Source organism: Camelus bactrianus, chromosome 11, assembly GCF_048773025.1.
Source record: "Camelus bactrianus isolate YW-2024 breed Bactrian camel chromosome 11, ASM4877302v1, whole genome shotgun sequence".
Lineage (NCBI taxonomy): Eukaryota > Metazoa > Chordata > Mammalia > Artiodactyla > Camelidae > Camelus > Camelus bactrianus.
The window spans coordinates 13,707,145-13,727,978 of NC_133549.1; the positions used below are offsets into that span (position 1 = coordinate 13,707,145).

At 50.6% G+C, this 20,834-nt stretch overlaps 1 protein-coding gene across 1 annotated transcript in view; it reads left to right on the plus strand.

The window, feature by feature from the left end:
- ACTN2 (actinin alpha 2) overlaps nt 1-20,834 on the plus strand; it is a 64,378-nt gene that overhangs the window by 33,831 nt on the left and 9,713 nt on the right. The window contains exons 7-15 of the mRNA XM_074373267.1: nt 2,054-2,135; nt 5,100-5,185; nt 6,709-6,801; nt 8,549-8,779; nt 10,966-11,113; nt 12,543-12,693; nt 15,311-15,419; nt 16,870-17,010; nt 18,998-19,180. Of these exons, the coding sequence (XP_074229368.1) occupies nt 2,054-2,135; nt 5,100-5,185; nt 6,709-6,801; nt 8,549-8,779; nt 10,966-11,113; nt 12,543-12,693; nt 15,311-15,419; nt 16,870-17,010; nt 18,998-19,180 (1,224 nt within the window). The remainder of the gene's footprint in view (nt 1-2,053; nt 2,136-5,099; nt 5,186-6,708; nt 6,802-8,548; nt 8,780-10,965; nt 11,114-12,542; nt 12,694-15,310; nt 15,420-16,869; nt 17,011-18,997; nt 19,181-20,834) is intronic.

Here is a 20,834-nt window from a genome sequence, read left to right on the forward strand (position 1 = left end):
GGATCCGGGGTCTGGCGTGGGTCCGGGGCTGCTGCACGCCGCCCTCACCGCGTGGCACGGGGGTGCTTGAAAGAGTGTCCTGGCTTTTGCCCCCTTTGCAGTTGGCGCGTGCCCACCGCCCCGCGCCCGGCCTGTCTCCACTGCCTGCGGGCTAGCGCGTGCAGAGCATGCTTGTGTCCTGAAGACGAGTTCTGGCGGAGGGCACCTAAGAGGACGCGGCTCCCGGGGTACCTCAGCTTCCCAAAGCCTATGTTCTTACCCCTAGGTTTTCTGGAAGTGTTTCAGACAGGGAGAGAATGTCTGGTTTGTTTTCCCATTAATCTTTATCTCATTTGTAAAAGGAGGGGCTTCTCCTGGACAGACCTAGTTTCGTGAGCAGTTTATAATGGTCAGTTTTATTACAAAGGTCAGCAGACCTGTGGTAATTGGCCACCTAAGACGGGTGAAAAAAAAATAGCCGTTAATACTTCTATTAGATTAGACACTGGCAGTAAGTAAGTACATGTGTCTATTTCACATGTACATATGTATTAACATGTGTTACATATACATGATATTACATACATTAACATTTTATATATGTACATTAATATTAACATATATTAATGTGTTATGTGCACACATATGTATATTGTACACACAGTCATTCAGTCTTCATGATGCCCAGTAAAATATATGATACAGTTACCTAGAAAGTACGCAGCATTACTGTTCCAGTTTTTACAGAGGAAGAAAATAAGGAATTCAGTAATCTGTCCAGGGTCACGTGCCCGTAGTGGAGCCAAGAAAACACTATTGCCACATTTTATGTCCTTAAGTTACAGTGTCTGAGGGAGATAGCTTTCACAACGTCCCAGAATCATTGCTCTGCTTTTAATGCTGAAGCTTTTTTTTTTTTTTAATACGTTCAGAACAAAAGGCAAGCAACTTTTGCCCAGTTCTTTGGCTTTGTAAACATTTGTGTAAAATTCGCAGGTGAGACTGCCTTTCTGATATGGCTGCTTGTAATGAAGTGATTATGGAGTTTGTTAAAACAACATGTAGTTGGAAAAGTGTTTTGCCTGAAATGATTGTGTCCTCTGTGAGGCCAGGGAGCTGGCTTTGGTTTCTTCACGGAGCACTGAATGTTTCTGAGGCCTGCGTGTTTTAAATGTTTCACCGTATTTCAAGTAATTGCGCTCGTTGCAAAGCACTGCCGTTTCTAAAATGTTTAAATGGCTTTGATGTTAAAATTCATTACAGTCATCCCCGGACTAATGCTACTTTTCATTTTTATTTTTCTATCTTACATGTACCCCCATCCCATTTCAGATTCACAAGACAATCTCTTTAGTAGACCCAAATGAGAAACGCTAAATATACACCTCTAGTTAAATTTACTTTTTAATGTTATGTATATATTTAACCAGTTTTGACAGTGGAAGATAAAAGTAATCGTAAGAACAAAGATTTCGTCACCATTTTTATTTACAGTTTCAAGTTTTTGTAATTTCTTCTAGTCTTTGACATCCTAGAAACGTTAACTTTTTCTCTTTTTAACCATCTTGTAACATGCTCAAGTGATCTGAAAGTTTCACCGAAGCAAGCTGAGAGCTGCTTGCCTCTCTTCCCCCCTCGCCTTTCTTATATGTAAAAGGAGGCTGTTGGACTGAGTATTCCCTGTGGTCCCCTCCCTGAGCTGGAAAACACGGTTTCACGCTTCCTTCTGGAATCACGTAAATTTTGTTCTCAAGAGTTGAAGATAAGCCCTGGGGCTTCCAGGGTGTGCTTTCGCATCTGCAAGGAGGCCTCTGACAACTTCCCTCCTCGCCGCAGTGTCTGTCCCCTAACCCTTTCACGCACACTCTGTGAAGTGCTGTCTGCATGGCTTGTGGGTTTCCTGTCATTTCTGATGCTTCTCTAAACGTTTGAAGTGTTGGGGAAAAGACGAGACGGAGAATCTTTTACACTATGATGGGAAGGCCTCCTCCCCGAAATGAGGTACATAAAAAACGCTCCTAAGTCTTGTCCAAGAAAAAATCTTAAAACCCCGGTTATGCTGTCTTTCCTGCAGGATGACCCAATAGGAAATATCAACCTGGCCATGGAGATTGCCGAGAAGCACCTGGATATCCCCAAAATGCTGGATGCTGAAGGTAAGATGGAAGCTGTGTCTGCTGACTTACAGAAGGTCCACAGGCTACCTGTGTGACAGCCACGCACGGGGATTTGTAAAATTTATAGCCACTTAGGATCCCTGAGAAGTTTCTGTCATCGGCCTCATGAATATTAGAGAATTTCATGTGTAGCTTGTTGAGAATTATTTTTCAGGATCCTGCTCCCAGTCACACCAGCAAAACTAGTGAAAGGATTTGGTTAAAAGGTTTGTGGCAAAGAAATGGGGTGCTCTGGTTTGTGGTTTTCAATGAAAAGCTTCCTATTTTACTTTAAACAACATAAGTCTTTTTTTTAACCACATAGAAATTTACCAAATAAATCTTTCTATGAAGGGCTTCTTAAGATTCCACAAGGAGTAAAATCTTTCTTTTTTTTTTAGATGAAGTAAAGTTGATTTACAATGTTGTTAATTTCTGGTGTGCAGCATAGTGATTCATTTACACACACACATATATATAGATTCCTTTTCACATTCTTTTTTTTTTTTTTTTTGCTTTTTTTGTGGGGGGGGGTAATTGGGTTTATTTACTTATTTTTTAATGGAGGTGCTGGGGATTGAACCCAGGACCTTGTGTGTGCTAAACACATGCTCTACTACTGAGCTACACCCTCCCCTACTTTTCATATTCTTTTTCATTACTTTCCTTCTAACTAGAAGTTACAGAATTTGGAATATTCGGCCATCAGTCACATTTATTTTTAATTAGTTGAAATTAACTGTAGTTTAGTTAGACCTGAAAGAACCTGGAAATATTTTGCGGTTTCATATACTTGTGCCAGGGCGGTTTCAGTACCTTTCCTGCCCTTTGTCTGGGATGAGCTGGTGTGAGTTTGCCCCGGCACACAGTTGGCAGCTCGGATACCTGCGGACGGTCCCCTCACTTCACTGCTGCCTGAGTCACTTCTCCCTCTGCATACTCACTGAGGACCTGCTGGGAGCCAGCCCAGGCTGGGGCCTTCGGGGAGGTGGGGGGTGATGAGAGGTAGAAGGTAGGCCCTGCCCTCGGGGAGCTCATAGCCCTGAGTCTCTTGTTAATATTATCATCCTCCAGTGCTTTATTGCTTCTGCTAATCAGCATTGTTGGGGAGAAGCGAAGAACTTGATGGTACTCAGCTGTCAGCCTTCTGTTCCTCCTCCTTTTTGGTGACTACATTACGGCTGCCCTAACAAATTACCACCAAGTGGGCGGCTTGAAACAACAGAGGCTTGTCCTCTGACAGTCCGTGCACTGTGACTCTGACATCAAGGTGTTGGCAGGGCTGTGCTCCCCCTGATGCATGCAGAGGAGGGACTTGCCTTGTTTCTTTGGCTTCTAGAAGCCCCGGGTGTTCTTTGGCTTGTGGTAGCTTCACTCCAATCTCTGCTGTGTCGTCGCATGGCCTTCCCCTCTGTGTCTGTCTCTGCGTCCTTTTCCCTCTCCTTGCAAGGACGCACGTCCTAGTGGATCAAAGGCACAGCTTAATCCAGCAGGACCTCCCATCAACGCGAGCACGTCTGCAGGGCCCTGCTTCCAAGTCAGGTCGCGTTCGCAGGGACTGGGAGGTAGGACTCCACCTGTCGTTCTGGGGGACAGGATGCCGCCCAGTCAGGGACCCTTCAGTCAGGACTCCCATTCTGCCCATTTGTGCACCCAGCCATCTTACCAGATGGGCGTTGCTGGGTGCTAACACTTGAATACGCTTTTCAGGATCTACTTATGGTTCTTCAAAAACTCTTAAGCAGGGAGAAAGGCAATAACGCGAAGAACAGAGAAAAAGTTGCTTTTCCTCCTTGTCCATCTGTCCTCTCTAAGGCAAGGGTACATGTGTACACTCTGCCCTTTGACCTTTGCACGCAACAGAGAACTAGGCAGAGTTCACCATCTGAGTTAACAGCTGGGACATTGAAGAGAGGAGAAAACGGGCGACGTTTAGTAAATTCATTTCCACTTTGTCCAGGCCTCCCTGATTTACTGCAGTTGAGGATGAGCGCTCCGGCAGGTTAACGGGTCTCCCCTGCGTCTGTGCGTCCTGGTCCGGCTGGCCGTCCTTCCTGTGCATCCCCCGAGGCTGGCCGGCTGTGTCTGCTCTCCATTCCTCTCCTCCTCCCTTGTGGCACATCCTGGCCCACCCTTACTTTTCTTTCTCTTTCCTTTTTAATGGTTCACAAAAAGTTTTGCTTGCTGTGTTCTTTTCTTTGTAATTCCTGTGAGCGTCTCCTGGAGAAGACGTACGACCTTGCCAGACGTGGGTGTGGGGCGCGCTGCGCTGCCACTCACGCCCCAGCGGGTCCGCCCCCTGTTAATTACCCGCTGTGTCCGCACGCCCCACCCCCTCAGCCTCACACCAACGCGTGTTGCCTCTGCGGCTTTCACTGGGGTGTCCTGCCCCGTCTCCTCCCCTCAGACCACTGATGCCCTCGGCCAGCCCCCCACCCCCCGCTGCTGTCGCCCTTACTTCCTGTCACTTGTGATGGTCTCTGGACCCCAAATGGGGATTTTCAAGCGGCTCATTGGGCTACTCTGACCTGTTCCCTGTAGTAGCAGCTGGTGGAAGTCTTACCCACCTTCCTCATCTTACCCGCCTTCCATGCTTTCAAAAGGTTATGGGAGTTTTTGTCTGCTCTCCTCCACATACCTTTCTTGTGGTGAGCACCAGGGGTAGGTCTGTGTGGACTCGCAGACGGAACCTTTGTTGAGCCCTGGGCCCTCCGGGTGTCCCTCCCAGGATAGGGGGTCTCTGGGCACGTGCTGTCGTGGGCACCTTGCAGAATCCTGGGTGTGGACGCAGCTCACTCGCTGGCTCACGAGCGTGTCCGTCCTGTGCAGCGTCCCTGAGGTTCAGGGTCGGGGCCCAGGGACACGCAGAGGCCAGGAGGGTGGCTCGGGTGGCTGTCCCTGTGCTCACGCTGGTTTCTGCTCTTCCTGTGCGTGCGTCTGTCTTCCTGTTCTTGCCTCCCTCAGACATCGTGAACACCCCGAAGCCTGACGAAAGAGCCATCATGACCTACGTGTCCTGCTTCTACCACGCCTTCGCGGGCGCGGAGCAGGTACCCGCCCGCCCGCCCGCGGGCCGCACCGCCCTGGTGCATGGGTTCCAGCTGTGCGTGTGTGAGTGTGTGCTTCACGTCTTACCTTGGGCTCTTCTCAGTGTGTCATGATGACCTAATACAGCAAGTTCTAAACCGAGGATACTTTTTTCTTAACAGCTTTAACTTAGTCCCTGAAGTGTTGTTCCCTCTCTGTCCTTCTAAGATCTTGCTCTCATTTCATTAGTCAATTGTGGGAAACATTTGTGCTTTAGGGAAAAGCAAGGGTCATGAAAACTGAGCCACACTGGCTGCACGGTAAAGGGGGGCTTCAACAGGGAGGAATGAACCCCTTTCTGCTTCCCCTCTGCCTGGAGAGTGTCTTCCCCGTTCAGTGGTTTGTCAAACATCTTGCAGGACTAATTTTACCTGAAATAGTGAAAGGATAGCAGTGCTAAAACCTCAGGAAAACCATTCACATTCCTGGAGGCAGTCTGAGGGACGCTGTGGGTGGGTGTCCCCTGCTCTCCTCGTGGCCACCTGCTTCTGCCTCCTGCCCCTTCCCGGATCCAGAGCCCGGCTAGACTGGGGTGGACAGGGGTGTGTATGACTTCTGTGATCTCTCTTTTGTTTTAATTTTTCTTTTGGTGGGGGAACGTAATTAGGTTTTATTTATTTATTTAATGGAGGGACTGCGGATTGAACCCAGGACCCCATGCATGCTAAGCACGTGCTCTACCACTGAGCTGTGCCCCCCCCCCCCCACCGATTTCCGTGGTCTCTTTAAGGCCATCACCAGAAGGTGGTGATAACCGGAAATCAGCTGGTCTTAGGGCTTCCGAGGCGAGGCTCTGGGCCAGGCTGCAGGCTGGACGGGCAAGTTGCCCCTCTCTTGGTTGGCCTTGTGGTCGTGGTTTAAGGCACTGGCTGCACTGCGCTGCTCCCGGCCCAAAGCCCCCTCCACAACATGATGATAGATGATTATTGATACCACAGCAATGACTCGCATGGGTTAAAAAAGTTTTAAGTGAGTTCTACTCCGTGGAAGGACCCCACTGAGCACGCCCTGCGTCTCCATTTCAGGAGAGGGTCCTTCCGTGAGCTCAGTGCGGTTATGGATACCTTCGGGACCCAGCCCTTTTGGCTTTGATGTCCCAAGGCTAAAGCTGTTCAGAGCTCTCTCCCCGATGTCCTGGGGTCAGGAGAGCTCAGGTTGGTTGTTCAGGGACCGGAGATTTTGCTTCCTCGACCCCCAGATTCCTGCTACTAACCTGCTCGATGTTTCATGACGTGTGCGTTGTTGACTAACGCTGTCTCCCGTTATCCCTGCAGTAGACTCAGCCTGCCGTGTGAGTCTGTGTGAAAACTGTGCCCGAGGTGTGAGCTGACCCATCGTGTGCCCCCGCCATGCGCTCGTCTTGTCCGCCCGAACCTGGAATCCGCACCCCGTCCAGCCCGCCGTCCCCGCATCGCCCCGCCGTGCCCGCCGTGTGTCTGCCCGTCCCCGCGACAGAGCCGTCCTGTTTACCTATTGTGTTTTACAGGCCGAGACAGCAGCTAACAGGATATGTAAGGTTCTTGCTGTCAATCAAGAGAATGAGAGGCTGATGGAAGAATATGAGAGGCTAGCAAGTGAGGTAAAGGAAATGGGTCCCCCAGTCCTGTCCATCCCCACCCCGGGGGCGAGGCCCAGAGCATGCCCACGGATGTCAGTGTGTTTTTTTACCTTTACATTCGTCATCTCAGATGGAACAAAAGTAGGAAAGTGCACTTAGAAATCAGGGGACCATGACTGTTGGCACAAAGGTAGTCCCCGTGGTCTCTCCGCCCACGGCGAGGCACAGAGGTAGTCTGCGTGTTTTAAGAAGTAGGACGTGATTCCATTCTCAGCTCTGCACCTCCAGGGTCGGGCTCCCCTAGAGGACATCGCATTCCTTGTTTGTTTTTTCCTGCTTCACTGGCTACTGACATCACACAGGGTTCACCCCACATTCAGAATCCCGGCTCCACGCCGTGACCCAGCGTCAAAGGAGCTTGTCTGGACTGTACTGAGACGTGGCTCCGCCCTGCGTGTGTCTGTAAATATCTAGGGGGACCTACAGGGAAGACAGAGCCCTCCGTCCCAGATAGCTGAGTGTCAGTCTCCAGGATGCCTTTCTGCAGCGTTTCAGCCAGATTCTTGGGCCGACGAGCACTTCCACGTGGCTCTTCCTTTTGTTCTCCCACGAACACAAATAGAAGCCGTCTCGTCCCTGCCACTGCACCGCCCGTGCTCCCCATGCTGGGTGTGGGCTGAGTGGCGTCCAGGCCACCTCCTCTCTGGGCTGAGATTCGTCACAGTGACAAAGCCAGAGACCAAGGCATCCTCTGACTTAATTTAGCTGACCTTTGGCCTGTGCTGGGCACAGCATCAGGGCACTTGGCATAAATTTCCCAAGACATGGTGGATATTAGTCCAATCTAAAGATAATGTTTATATTTGCTGCTGCTGTGGGGAGATTTTGTTTGGCAGCATTGTTTGTTTAACGCCGGTGACCGACTTCAGGGTTGAAGGATGCCCAGGACCGAGGACAGTCGGTCCTCAGTAATTGCAGCCTTCCTTTTCTTACTTGGTCCTCATTTATCCTCCTCACACCCTAAGACTGTGCAGGGCACTTGTCAGACCTTGGCAGTAATTCAGGAGAAGGCGGTTACTGCGTCCTCAGACGTCACTCCCATTTTCACTTTTTTTTTAACGGCGGTCCTGGGGACTGAACCCAGGACCTCGTGCACGCTAAGCACGCGCTCTACCACTGAGCTACACCCTCCCCCCTGCCGTTGTCCCTTTCATCATGCGGCTTTCGTCATGCTAGCTATTCAGTTAAAATACACTTTGGCCTTGAGTCTGTCCCAGATTTAACAATACTCTGGTCTAGTAAGTAGAGGCACTCACTAGATTTGAGCTTATTTAAAATAGAAACGCCCTTTAAATTAAACCCAATTTTTTTTTTAACACCACATTTCCACCATGTCAGGTTTGGGTTTTTGTTTTTTCATTTGAAAGCTCCATCCAGCATGTGTCTGCTAATGTCTGGTCCCTGAGTTCCCTGTAAATGTCCCATTTTTTGTAAAACATGACTCGTGCTGACTCTGAGTCCTCGGCCAGTGCATGGTGTCCTGGGGTGATGGCGAGGGGCCCTGGGTGGACGCTGGGATTTCTGTTGGAGCCGCAGTGCCTGGAGGGGCCTCTCTGCTCCTTTCTGTCGGGGCTGTTTCAGTCACACGTCTGTGATTTTAGGAACATTCGGTCCCCCTGTTACAAACTGTTAGTTGCCTCTGTTTTCTAATGGTGGGGAGGTTGCTGGTGTTTTCAGCCCTTTGCGTGTGTATGTGTCTTGTGAGCAGCTCCTGGAATGGATTCGGCGCACGATCCCCTGGCTGGAGAACCGGACCCCTGAGAAGACCATGCAGGCCATGCAGAAGAAGCTGGAGGACTTCCGGGATTACCGTCGGAAGCACAAGCCTCCCAAGGTGCAGGAGAAGTGCCAGCTGGAGATCAACTTCAACACCCTGCAGACCAAGCTGCGGATCAGCAACCGGCCGGCCTTCATGCCCTCCGAGGGCAAGATGGTGTCGGTGAGTCAAGGCCCTCCCCGACGGGCCGCTGAGACGGGGGCATTGGCCGCTCTCTTCAGTTCCTGGATGTAGTTTTGGCCCTGCGGCCGCTCCATGCTGGACGTTCTCCTCCCTGCCCTCCTGCAGTTCTTGACTCCTCCCTGCTGCTGCTGGGGTCCCCCGCCCAGGGCACACCTCTCGCAGACGCTGGCGACAAGTGGTCCCTGGGCTCCTCCCCGCCTCCCACCTCCCTGCCTGGCCGTGCCCTCCCCTGCCAGCTAGACCAGCCTCTAGATGGGCACCAGATGACGTGCCCTCTGTCCCTGTCTCACCTTCTCCAGGCTTAGTCCTGCCTCCATCTCCCTCTTGGCACCATCAGTTTCTCCTGCTCTGCTGAATCCTTCACAGCCACTCAGGAAGTGCTCTGGAATCTGCCAGACGAAAATTAAACCCTTCTGTGGCTCCGCGTCTCCCTGGAGCAGCAGCTGCCCTCTCTCCCACTTCCCTCTGCAGGAGAGTGTCTAGGGAGACTTCTTCATGGTGCTGGTGCTCAGTTCCTTCCCGTTCCTTGACCCCTTTCAGCCCTCAGCCTGCCGTACTCCGGCTGCCGCCCCCGCCCGCGCTGACTGGTGTGGTCAGAGTCAACGGCGTCCGAGCGGACGGCCCAGTGGCCACTTCGATCTTCATGTCCTCTGCAGCTGTAACCATTGCCTCCTTTCTGAAACCCCTTCCACTTTTGGACTCAGCTGTGTTCCTCCCGCCTGACTCACGAGTCCTTCCAGTCGCTGCTCAGAGCTTTGCCGCCCCTGCCCCGGCTGCGGTGGCTGGTTCCTGGGCTGGTGCTGACCCGCCTCTCTGGCTTCACACCTGCAGGTGATCCCGCCCAGCCTGTGGCTTTAATCACCAGCTGTACCACCAGCATCTCCCACATTTTACATCTCAAGCTCTGATTTCTCCTCCGTGCTGGGTTCACACACCCGCGTGAATGTCTCCAAAGCACATCAGACCTCACAAATCCGAGTGTCTTCCCGCACTGGCCTCGGGCTTAGTAAACAGCATCGCCACCCCCTAATTACCAAAGCCCCAAGCCCAGGTGTCACTGCCGATCCTCCCTTCCTGTCCAGGTCCTCAGCCAGTCCCACTGGCTCCACATCCAGATTACATTTTAAGTGTGAACCCTTCCCTCCACCTCTGCCCTCGCCTGTGCTCAGCCACTGTTCTCTCCTCCAGCCCTGCAGCAGTCCTCCTCCTCACTCTTCTGGTTCTTTCTCCCCCAAATTCATTCTCTTACACCAGCTGCCATCATCTTTTGAAAACAAATCAGTGTGTCCCCCTTCTCCTTAAAACCCTCCAGCGACTTCCCAGAAGACTTAGAAGAAGATCCAGGTTTGCTATCCAGGATCAGATACGATCTGACCCCACCCCCACCCTGGGGACCACACCCCGGCCGCTCTGCCCCTCACCCACGGTGCAGCGGCACTGCCCCCTGCGGTCCTGCCCCTCCACAGGCCTGTCCCCCTGCTTCATCACGTCCCTGGCTGCTTCTGTCCCCGAGGTCTCGGCTCAGATGCCACCTCCTCAGAGGGTCTCCTGGTCACCTGCCTGAAGGAACCGTTCCCCCTGGGCTGTTAGCATCACTGAACCCTGGTTTGTGTCTCCTCCGCAGGCATCGCTGTCGGAAGCAGTACTCACACTGGTGGTTCAGTTCCTTGTTTGTCATCTTTCTCCCCCAGCAGTCGTGGAAGCCACATGGGCGGGGAACTTGCCAGGCGTGGTCCACTCGTGTATAAAACCTCTCGCTGTGCCTGGCACCTGCGTGATGCCCAGGAGGCAGCTGACCGCTGGCCGGCTGGGTGATTGAGCCTGGTCACCGAGCAGGAGTCACTTTGAGCTGAGTCACTTTGGGGCTTCGTCTCGCATAGCCAGGACACCAGAGCCCTGTTAGCCTGTGTCCACATCTAGGGGAGCATCCGGTGTCTGTTAGCTGATGAGAATGACTATTTGTTTTCAAAGGGCCTGGTGAACATGAAGACGTTTAGGAACCAAACAGTTGGCTGGTCATTTGGGGCAGGTGAGGGGCTCAGGGGGCAAGGGAAGGACCAGAAAGCACAAAGGGCAGTGCTGTCAGACGTCCTGGAGGAGATCTGTAGAGCAGGCCCGGAGGCCAGAGCGTGACAGTGCCCTTCCCCTGCCCTCCCCCGTCTCAGGACATCGCGGGCGCCTGGCAGAGGCTGGAACAGGCAGAGAAGGGTTACGAGGAGTGGCTGCTGAATGAGATTCGGAGGCTGGAGCGTGTGGAGCACCTGGCAGAGAAGTTCAGGCAGAAGGCGTCCACGCACGAGACCTGGGCTTACGGTGAGTTGGCGAGATGCGGAGGGGCTCTCAGAAGATCCGAGCTGTGCTGCGGACAGAGCCGCGGTGTGTGGTGAGCACCCTCCCAGGCACCTGTGACCCGCCCACTACCCCATCTGCTGACACTAGCTTCTGCCAATAGAATATTTATTAAACGCCACAAAGCAACATAATTTCCCACTTAAGAGAATCTGCTTGTTGGGGGAGGGCACAGCTCATTGGCAGGGTGTGTACTTAGCATGCACGAGGTCCTGGGTTCGATCCCCAGCACCTCCATTAACAAATCCATAAGGAAATCTTAATTACCCTCCCCAAAGGAACAAAAAGAAGATCTGCTTGGGAAGGACAGATGTGAGATACTGTTTTCCGTAGTCTTAACGCCTTTATTTCATGAGCTCCATCTCCTTTCAGGCCTTGCAGACAAGCTTGTTACCATGGTCGTAATACGTTTTTGGCTGTCTGCTGTCTGCTGAGCTTAGAAGCACAGAACCTTCTCCTCATCACGTGGAAATCTATTTTGAGGAAGGCCAGGGAGGTTCCCCCGTCCTGTGGGTTCCTCTTGCTGCTTGATAGTTGCTGTCCCACAGCAAGAGGGTCACAGGCACAGACGTGCAGCTGGACAGGCCGGCGTCCAGCTCTGGCACGTCCCAGCTGTGTGCCGTGGACACGTTCTAACCCCTCGGGGCCTCAGGGTCCCCTTCAAAGTGGAGCGACAGCCACACCTATCTCACAGCGTTTTGATGAAGGTTTAATGGGTTCATGTTTATAAAGCATTTGTATTGGTACCTGGCACAAAGGAAGAGCTGTGTTGTCATCATTACATACGTGAGCACTTGCTTTGCACTTCTAGCTTTATAGAATTAAATTCTTAAGGGTCATCACCAGGGAATAAACATGGGCCCAGTGAGAACCACAGCAGTTGCTTGATTTAAGAAACATTTAAGGGGAAATAGGTGGAGGTTCAGAGGGGAAAATTTCTTATATTATTAGGGGGGAAAAGCTCCCACAGGCTGCACTTAACCGCAGGGAAAAAAAGCTTTCAAACAAAGAGAATTGGGAGAAAGGGTGACTCCTCGGGCAAACAGAGTACACGTGTTTTATCTAATAATCGCAGGTGATTCCTGTGAGCTAGTAATTACTAACAGCATCACACAGGAAGGTGAGACACATGTTTCTCAGGCTTATTTAGAATGTGCTCATCAGCCTGCTTTCGCCCTGTATGTGTAGACATGCGCTTTCAGAACCCAGAGGGATCGGGGTCACATCAGCAGGGGGGCAGCCGGCACCCCAGGCGAAGTGCAGCCCCTGCCACCCATCCTCCTCTCCCCTCCTCTTGGTCCTTAGGCGTCTTCGAGGTCCCCAGGGACTTGGCGGGCGCGGAGAGGCTGATGGGGGAGCGGGCACTCACACTCTCCCGCCACCACTTTTGCAGGCAAAGAGCAGATCTTGCTGCAGAAGGATTACGAGTCGGCGTCCCTGACCGAGGTCCGGGCTCTGCTGCGGAAACACGAGGCGTTCGAGAGCGACCTGGCGGCGCACCAGGACCGTGTGGAGCAGATCGCGGCCATCGCGCAGGAGCTCAAGTATGTGCGGCCAGCCGAGGTGCAGCCCTGGGGCTGAGCCAGGGCTCCGGGAGGGGTGGCAAGAGGGGCTCCCTGTCCTCCCCGGTCCTAAATTTAGAGCCCAGCCAGAGGGCCCTGGGGTGGAATGTGGCCTGCTTCCACGTTGGGCCTTGGGTTGTGGCTGGACCCTTGTCCAGAGCATCCCAGCCCCAGCACGGCAGCTCCGTTTCCGGGACGATGAGAAATCGGCCAGAGGGCAGGAGAGGTGGCCGCACCCAGGCCTGGGGTGGGAGATGGGACCAGGCTGCCGGCCAGAAGCCGAAACCAAGACCCCTCTCTTGAAGACACATTTCAACCCCACTTCCGTTATCATCAAAAGTGCTGTTTCACTTTCCTGCTCTTTATTTTATGGGAGGCGCTGGCATGAGCTTGACCCCAGGCTGGTTTAAGCCCAAGAGGACGTTGCCGGTCCCGGCAGGTCCAGGTGCTGCCGCTGGCTGTGGCCGCCCCTGGGGAGAGGGGCCTCCCTGCAGAGTTCCTGTGCCTTTTTATCCTTATTTTTTTTTTTTTTTTAAGACCGTCGCTTCCTTTTGGTAAATGCCGATTGTCATGCCCTCCTCCTTTATGCCCTCATCATAAGCACTGGCACATCTGCACAGGCGTAGAGCCTGTCACACAACGACTCGAAGAAAACCAGCCATAATGTTTATTTTGAGATGTTACCTTTTAAAACTCCTGTGTTCCTCATTTTTGACGAGAGGAAACTTGTTAAGAGGCTCTTACTTAGCCTTGCCCAGTTTATAAGTTCCTAGTTCTCTGTGGTCTCTGTACCCGGTTCCTTCCCTGTCCGCGTGGCCTTCTCACTTCTGCTTCTTGAGTGTCAGGTGTTTGCCTGCTCGTGACGAATTACTCACAAGCAAAGTAAGGGCATGAAAAGGAACTCAGGCGATTTAGTAGCTCCATCGTAGCTCCCGCGGTAACTTGGAGCGGCTTTAAGTGCTGTCCATAAAATTTAAGTAATAATTTTATATAATTATTACTCCTGGGAAACCCCAATGCTTATTTCTTCTCATAGCCAAAAGAGGAACCATATACAGAATTTAAACCTGTATGCATCTTACTTTTATTATTAATCCCTTTTTCCCTTTTCTGAAATAACAAATCAGTGTTTGTGCAGAAGTACAAAAAAAATTATATGCACAGTTAGGCAAACCCGATCTCCCTGAAAGCGGGTGTGTGTAGAGCTGTGACGTGTCTGAGTTAGGGGGACGAGGGAGAGATGTGCGCCCTCGAGAAACCATGGAGAGATGCCCTGAGGTCTCCGTTGTGGGTCAGCGGGAGGGTCCCTGGGTCTGTGTCTGAAGTCTTTCCGCTCTTTAATGACAGTTGCATTTTGAAGAGCCACAGCCTTTTCACTTTGCATTCAAGGCTGTGCAAACTGCTGGTGTGTTTTGGTTGGTTTGGTGTTTTGGTCATAATAATAATCACAGAATCTTATAGTGAGGGGTGTGTGTGTGTAGAAAACTGTTCTGAAAGGCTGGACGGGACCTGGTTAGTGACGGAGAGCCTCTTACCCCCTGAAAAGACCCTCGGATCACGGCCCTGTGCCTCTCCTGGATTCAGTAACAGACACAGGAACGTTCAATAAGGACAAGTTAACATTATTCAAGAGAAAAAGAAGGCCCGAGTAATAGACAGCTGTTGCCTTGGAGTCGAAAGAGAAATAAACTCAGGCTTTAGGGACATGGACTGGGTAGGATGGAAAGGAACTTCTTGAAAGTTGCCTCACCTTGGACTGTTTTGGAAGGAGAAGTCTCCTGAAGATGTCTTTATACATCCCTGAGTCTTGCTTTCATCTTAACTAAAAGGGCGGTTAAACTTTGCCCATGAGTCAGACTTTTTACCCCCTGGGTTAACCTTCTAGTTGAGGATCTGCTGGAACAGTAAGCATAGAGGACTTCACTCCCAAAGGCCCCATCGGGATGTGCAGACAGGCCTGGTGCAGAGGGACTGCCAAGTGAGAAATTCTGTCCCCTGTCAGCCGGGTGCACAAGACAAGTCACAGCCTCTTTGTCTGGAGGGTAAGGGCTCCGGTCTGCCAGGCTTCAGAAGCCCCTCGGGTGCTAGCGGGAGACCCAGCGCCCCTCCTGGCCGCGGCGCCCCGTCCAGCAACCCAGTGCCCTCTGAGAGGAGCCAAGGACACAATGGGGTGCAAGCTGATACCGGCCTCCCCCGTGACTCACTTGATGTTCTGGTCACTGTGGCTTCAGCATGGCCCCCAGGACTGTCCTCCAGGTCAGACGCCTGGTTTCACTTACAGGTACATCACCACTTAAAAATAATGCTCCCAGGGGCCTGGCCAAGAAAACGAAGGGAGAATAAAGTTCATCTGAGGCGTTGGGGAGACAGCGTTCCTCTGTGTTTAGAAGTCTCTTGGCCTGACAGACTTTTACTAACCCTTCTCATGATCGATCAGAGGACAGTGATCACCGTTGCGATGGTGACGATGAACAGAATCCCGAAATGCCCTGCTCGTTCCCAGTCAGATCTTTCAAAACGATTGTCTGTTTAATCTGAGCGCAGGTCCACTTTTCTTCCCGTCATCTGGGAAAGTGACTCTTTCTTTCCCCTCTGACAGTGAGTTGGACTATCACGATGCCGTGAACATCAACGATCGCTGCCAGAAAATCTGCGACCAGTGGGACCGGCTGGGGACCCTCACCCAGAAGAGGAGAGAGGCCCTGGAGGTGCGTCTCCAAGACGGTGGGCGGGAAACCTTCTGATGGAGGCTCTTTAAGTCAATGTTACTAACTTTGTTTTTCTGTGGCCTTATGTGTGTAACACAAAATGGACTGTCTAGTGAAGGGGTCTCCCACAGATAGCGTGAAAAGCAGGAGGAGGAGGGGAAGCTGGCGGTTTTACACTGTGATTTATCCACACGGAAGTTGTTTTCTTTTCTTTTGAGGGGGGAGCGGTAATTAGCTTTATTCTTTATTTATTTCATGGAGGTGCTGGGGATTGAACCCAGGACCTCGTGCATGCTAAGCACGCACTCTACCACTGAGCTGTACCCACTCCCCCATTCATATGGCACTGACGTGTACTTTTTAATTAAAAAAAACCCCCGAAATCCAGGAGTAATGAGATTATGGTATAAACCCACTTTGTATTAAGTAGTCCTCACAGTGAATTTCCAGAAGGCCTTATATGAGAGGGGATAGAGCCACGGCTGGGTCAGGAAATCGGGAGGAACTGAGGCTGAGATGTGCAAAGGGAAAACGGTGAGTCGCGTCGAGGTCAGGAGAAATGGACGTGGAACAGAATCAGGTTGGGTTTGGCCTCATTCAGGTGTAAGACTTGGATAAACAGCAGGATGTGGCTGGTTTTTAGCTGAACCTAGTTGTCTCTCACCGTGGAAGACTCAGGCGATGCGAAGGGAGGAAGCAGGTAGCGATGTTCTGAGTCTTTTCACTCTGCTGCCTCCTGGATGCCAACCAGCTGTTAGCATATTCGCCTAAAGAAAAACGTCTTCGAGAGAAAGGAAGGGCCAGGCACAGACCAGAGAGCTCAGATACTTAGAGCCGGAGGAAAAACCAAATCTAATTCTGAAGACCCCTAGATCCCGATGCTTTCCCGCCTGCCTCCCGCCACCTGCCGTAGGAGAAAAGCATGGTGTCCCTCTCGGTTCGGGGCCTCGAGCTTTCACGTGCCCAGAATGACACAGAGGATCTCTGTGTTAGATCGTGAGTGAGGATTTGAGAACATTACACGGTAGTTCCTCTGTCTTCTCTAGGTAGGTGACTTTTGGGAAAGGCACGCCGTGGATTATAAAATGAGGCTGATACCTTGGGTTTTGCGTTGTGATATGATTAGGGAATCAGGTCCTCCAGCTTATAAAGTACTGCTTTAGCCGAAGGAAGTTACTATGTGGGTTCTCAGTGTTCAAAAAAGTAGCCTGTAGTAGAGTATTCTGAGTGTGACTCTGGACGTTACTAAATCCAGCTCTGATTCAGAGGCACTCTGGAGACCTGCAGGGCTCACCCAGTCACTGGAACATCGGCTAGTCTCTTGCAGTCACAGGCTGATGATGAGCAAATGCCGGCTGCTCGTTTCCTGCTCTGGAATGCAGCCTTACACTTCCAGAGAATGGTCAGTTAATCTGCGGTAACGCTTGCTTCTATTTTAATTCATCTTCAGAGAACTGAGAAGTTGCTGGAAACCATCGATCAGCTTCACCTGGAGTTTGCCAAGAGAGCTGCTCCTTTCAACAACTGGATGGAAGGGGCCATGGAGGACCTGCAGGACATGTTCATCGTGCACAGCATCGAGGAGATCCAGGTACCTGGACCCCACTCCGTGCTCCCACTTTACTGGGAATGAATTGTAACTTTCTGTTATTTTTTTTTTGGAGGGAAGTAATTAGGTTGATTGATTGTTTGATTGATTGATTTAAATGGAGGTACTGGAGATTGAACCCAGGACCTCATGCATGCTTAGCACATGCTCTGCCTCTGAGCTGTGCCCTCCCGCCTTCAATCGTAATTTTAAAAACTTAGAGTTCTCTTTTTGTTTTGTTGTTTTCCTTTTTCTTTATTTTTTTCCCACTAAGAAAAATACGGCTTGAAAGCGCAAGTTACCCTTTGACTTTTAGCTTAAAAGCACGTAGATGACTCTTTGCTGCAGCTAAATTAGCATCAGTCAGATAACGGAGAGGCTGTGTAAAAGCTCCTGGTGAAACAGTGTGGACTCATGGACAGAGTGCACACGCAGGCTCACGGAGTTACTCCCAAGGAGAGAGGAGCTTCCTGGCTTCTGAGCTGACTGCTTCGCAAGTGTTTGCATATTCCTATTCATTAAGAGCTATAGAGTTTTGCCAGGTCATAAGAAATCACGAATCAGTACCTTCTGCCTCCCACAGCCCCAGATGTTCTGCTTTTGATTTCTTCTGGAGCCTCAAAGCTGTAAATAAGACTTCCGAGGGATCATGATAGGGAGGAGGCAGTTTATTTAGAGACCACTTTACGGTGAATTTGATGTGTAGCAGAACATGAAGAGAAAACACTTCTAGCTTCTTTTTTCTGTGAAATAGAGAGGTCGTCAAAAAGAACTCAGGTAGAAAGGAAATCCTGACGGTTGGGACTGGACCCACATCTTCCTGCCAAGGAGCAGTCTGGGAGGGCTTGCCCCTGGGGGTGAGGGGAAAGGCAGCGCCTTGCTAAGCGCTGGCTTCGCCTTCTGAGAGAGGCTGTGGGGGTGTTCCTTGCATGCACTCTTCAGCACAGGTTAGCAACCTAAAATCGCTTGTTTTTGGAATAAGGGAGACCTCTACTGGAAGCCATACCTGAGGCACAAACTAGTTCGTTCAGGGAAAGGTGTGCTGGCAGCATTAGCCTCGCACTGGAAGGTGGTCAGCACTTATGAGCTGAGCTTAAGGGCTGCTGGCTTACAGGTTAAGGCCAACGGGTAGGGTTGGTTTTTTTTTTAATTAAAAAAAAGTTTTTTGGGGGGAGGTAATTAGCTTTTTTTTTATTTAAAAAATTGGGGGGGTAGGTAATGAGGTTTTATTTATTTATCTTTGATGGAGGTACTGGGGATCGAACCCAGGACCTTATTATGCATGTTATGCACACACGTTGCCACTGAACTCTACCCTCCCCACCCCGTAAGGTTGTTAAGTGGAGGTTTTATAAAGCCTTAGGGGAGGGGGCTGGTTTCCTGGACTTTTCTTTTGGAGGAGGAAGGGTGTACGCCTGAGTGGTCTTTAGGTCCCAAGGCAGCAAATGTTAGGTTCTTTTGTTGGACTACAAAGGTAGACCTGGTTGTCAGAAAGGGCAGCTAAGTTGTTTTCTATGTCAGTTGAGCAAAACAATGAAAGCAAATGTGATTTTTTTTTTTTAAAAGAAGACAGTTACTTGTTGAGGAGTTGGGATTCATAGCCACCAACTGGTCATCATCATCTTAAATTTTTTTTTGTAAACATTTTTTTCTCTCCCCTCCCCCAGAGGGGGTAGGTAATTAGGTTGGTTGGTTTGTTTATTCATCCATTCATTCATTCATTTATTTAATGGAGGCACTGGCGATTGAACCCAGGACCTCATGCACGCCAAGCACACCCTCTACCCCTGAGCTGCACCCTCCCCCTCTTTTCTCCGTTTTTCGGGACCTGGACTTTTGTGTACCGAGTAGCTTTTCTGAGCCATCCAGGATGTTTCCCACCAGAGACACCCGCAGTGGTAAAGTCACTTACACAGATGCGGGAGGGAGCGGCAAGCCTGCAAAATTCACACCGAGCTGAGCCCGGTTTTCTCCACTCTGTCCCGGTTAGAGCTTGATTACTGCGCATGAGCAGTTCAAGGCCACGCTGCCGGAGGCGGACGGGGAGCGGCAGTCCATCATGGCCATCCAGAACGAGGTGGAGAAGGTGATCCAGAGCTACAGCATCAGGATCAGCTCCAGCAACCCCTACAGCACTGTCACCATGGACGAGCTCCGGGCCAAGTGGGACAAGGTGGGCGGCGGAGGGTGGGGCGGGCGCTCCTGAAGCCGGGGTGCGCCCCAAGGGGGCTGCAGACCACCTGATGCTGCGTCGTGACCAGGGTTCCCACTCACCCCGAATTTGACAGGAGTGTTTAGAAGCTAAACCGAAGCACATTAAAAATTTTAACTGTTTACTTGAACAAAAAGCAACTCGAATCAGGCTGCCTCCAATCTAGCAGATAGAAAGGGGCTCTGAGGAGCAGGACACAATGAAAGACTTTTATAGGCAGAAGTTATAGGAAGGGGAAAAAGGAAGTTACAGTGGGGAAAAAACATTGGGCTGGTTATGGCAAAGTTACTTTGCTTCCGGGGACGGTAGGGGCCTCTTGGGCAGACGTCCTCAGTAGTGCTCACCAGGCAGGTCCTGGCCCACTGGTTTAAGATTCCATTTCTGGGAGAGTGGAAATTAATTAAGTCAAGTCTCAGCCTGGCGGTGCGGGGCTTAGCATAAGTGACTCTGTTTGGGGGCCTATTGTCTTGTTTTTATCAGATGAAGTAGGTTGTTCTCTTAAATACCGTTCAGCAGCTTCTGTGTTTCGTTAGGAAAGAAAGCAGAAAGGATTCTCCTTCAGGAAACCCTTGCCAGTGTTGGCAAACTCAGCGCAGGTTATGATACTGAGGCAAACTATTTTTAAAACCCCAACTGGAAATGTGGAATCAGTCTGCTGCTAGGACGTCATTAAAGAATGTTTAGAAAGTGGGCTAGACGTGTCCCAAGTGTGTGAGTTTTAAGTGTGGAAGAATCACTTAGACAACGCTCAGCTGGGAAACTAAAGCACCTCCTGCTAACTTGCTGCCTCTTACATTTTGGGAAACTGTCTACAGACTTAATTATAGTGAAAATGGGATCGTTTGAGCCTTCTTGTCTCAGTCTTCAGTTTATTTTCATGGTTTCAGTTGCAGCGTGCCATCTCAGTAGGTGGCTATGAGTCTTTAAGGAGTAAGTCCACCATGTGGATCTGAGGTGACCTGCTATAAAAACACACACGCAACGGTTGTTACGTTATAAACGATGCAAAAGAGGTGGAAAAAAACAAGTATGGGAAAGAGAGTGTTCATCTCGAGAGAGACAGTAGTTAATTATTGTATTTGAGCTTAAAATTAGCTCCGGTCTTCTGACAGCCAGAGGGAAACATGTTGAGCCGAGCAGTTTCCTTGAAAAAAAAAGGGAAATAATGTCGTTCCTTAAGTGAGATAAACTTTTCTACCATCACTAAGTTACAAAGCAACTTTGCCAGAGGGATTTTTGTAAAAGGGACAGTGAATAACAGTGTCTTTAGCAGCAGTTTTGCAGAAGACACACACAAGACTTCTGAAATAGCTCTTTTGTCTGTGGATTCAAAGAGAACTGAGGCATGGCATGAAAATGTAAGTCACATTCACACGTGTACGTACGGATGAAATGGAGAAGATACATATAGGGTGGTCCAGCGTCACACAGGAGTGAGTTCATGCATGGACCTAGCAGTTAAGCTCTCAACTCTGTGTGTCGTGGATCCCTTTGGCAGTCTCGGGAAGCCTGTGGATCCCTTCTGATAATGATGTGTAAATTCATAAAAAATACTTAAGGTTACAAATCAAAATTATATTAAAAATAGTTATAAAATATATTTTTTCAAAGGTGG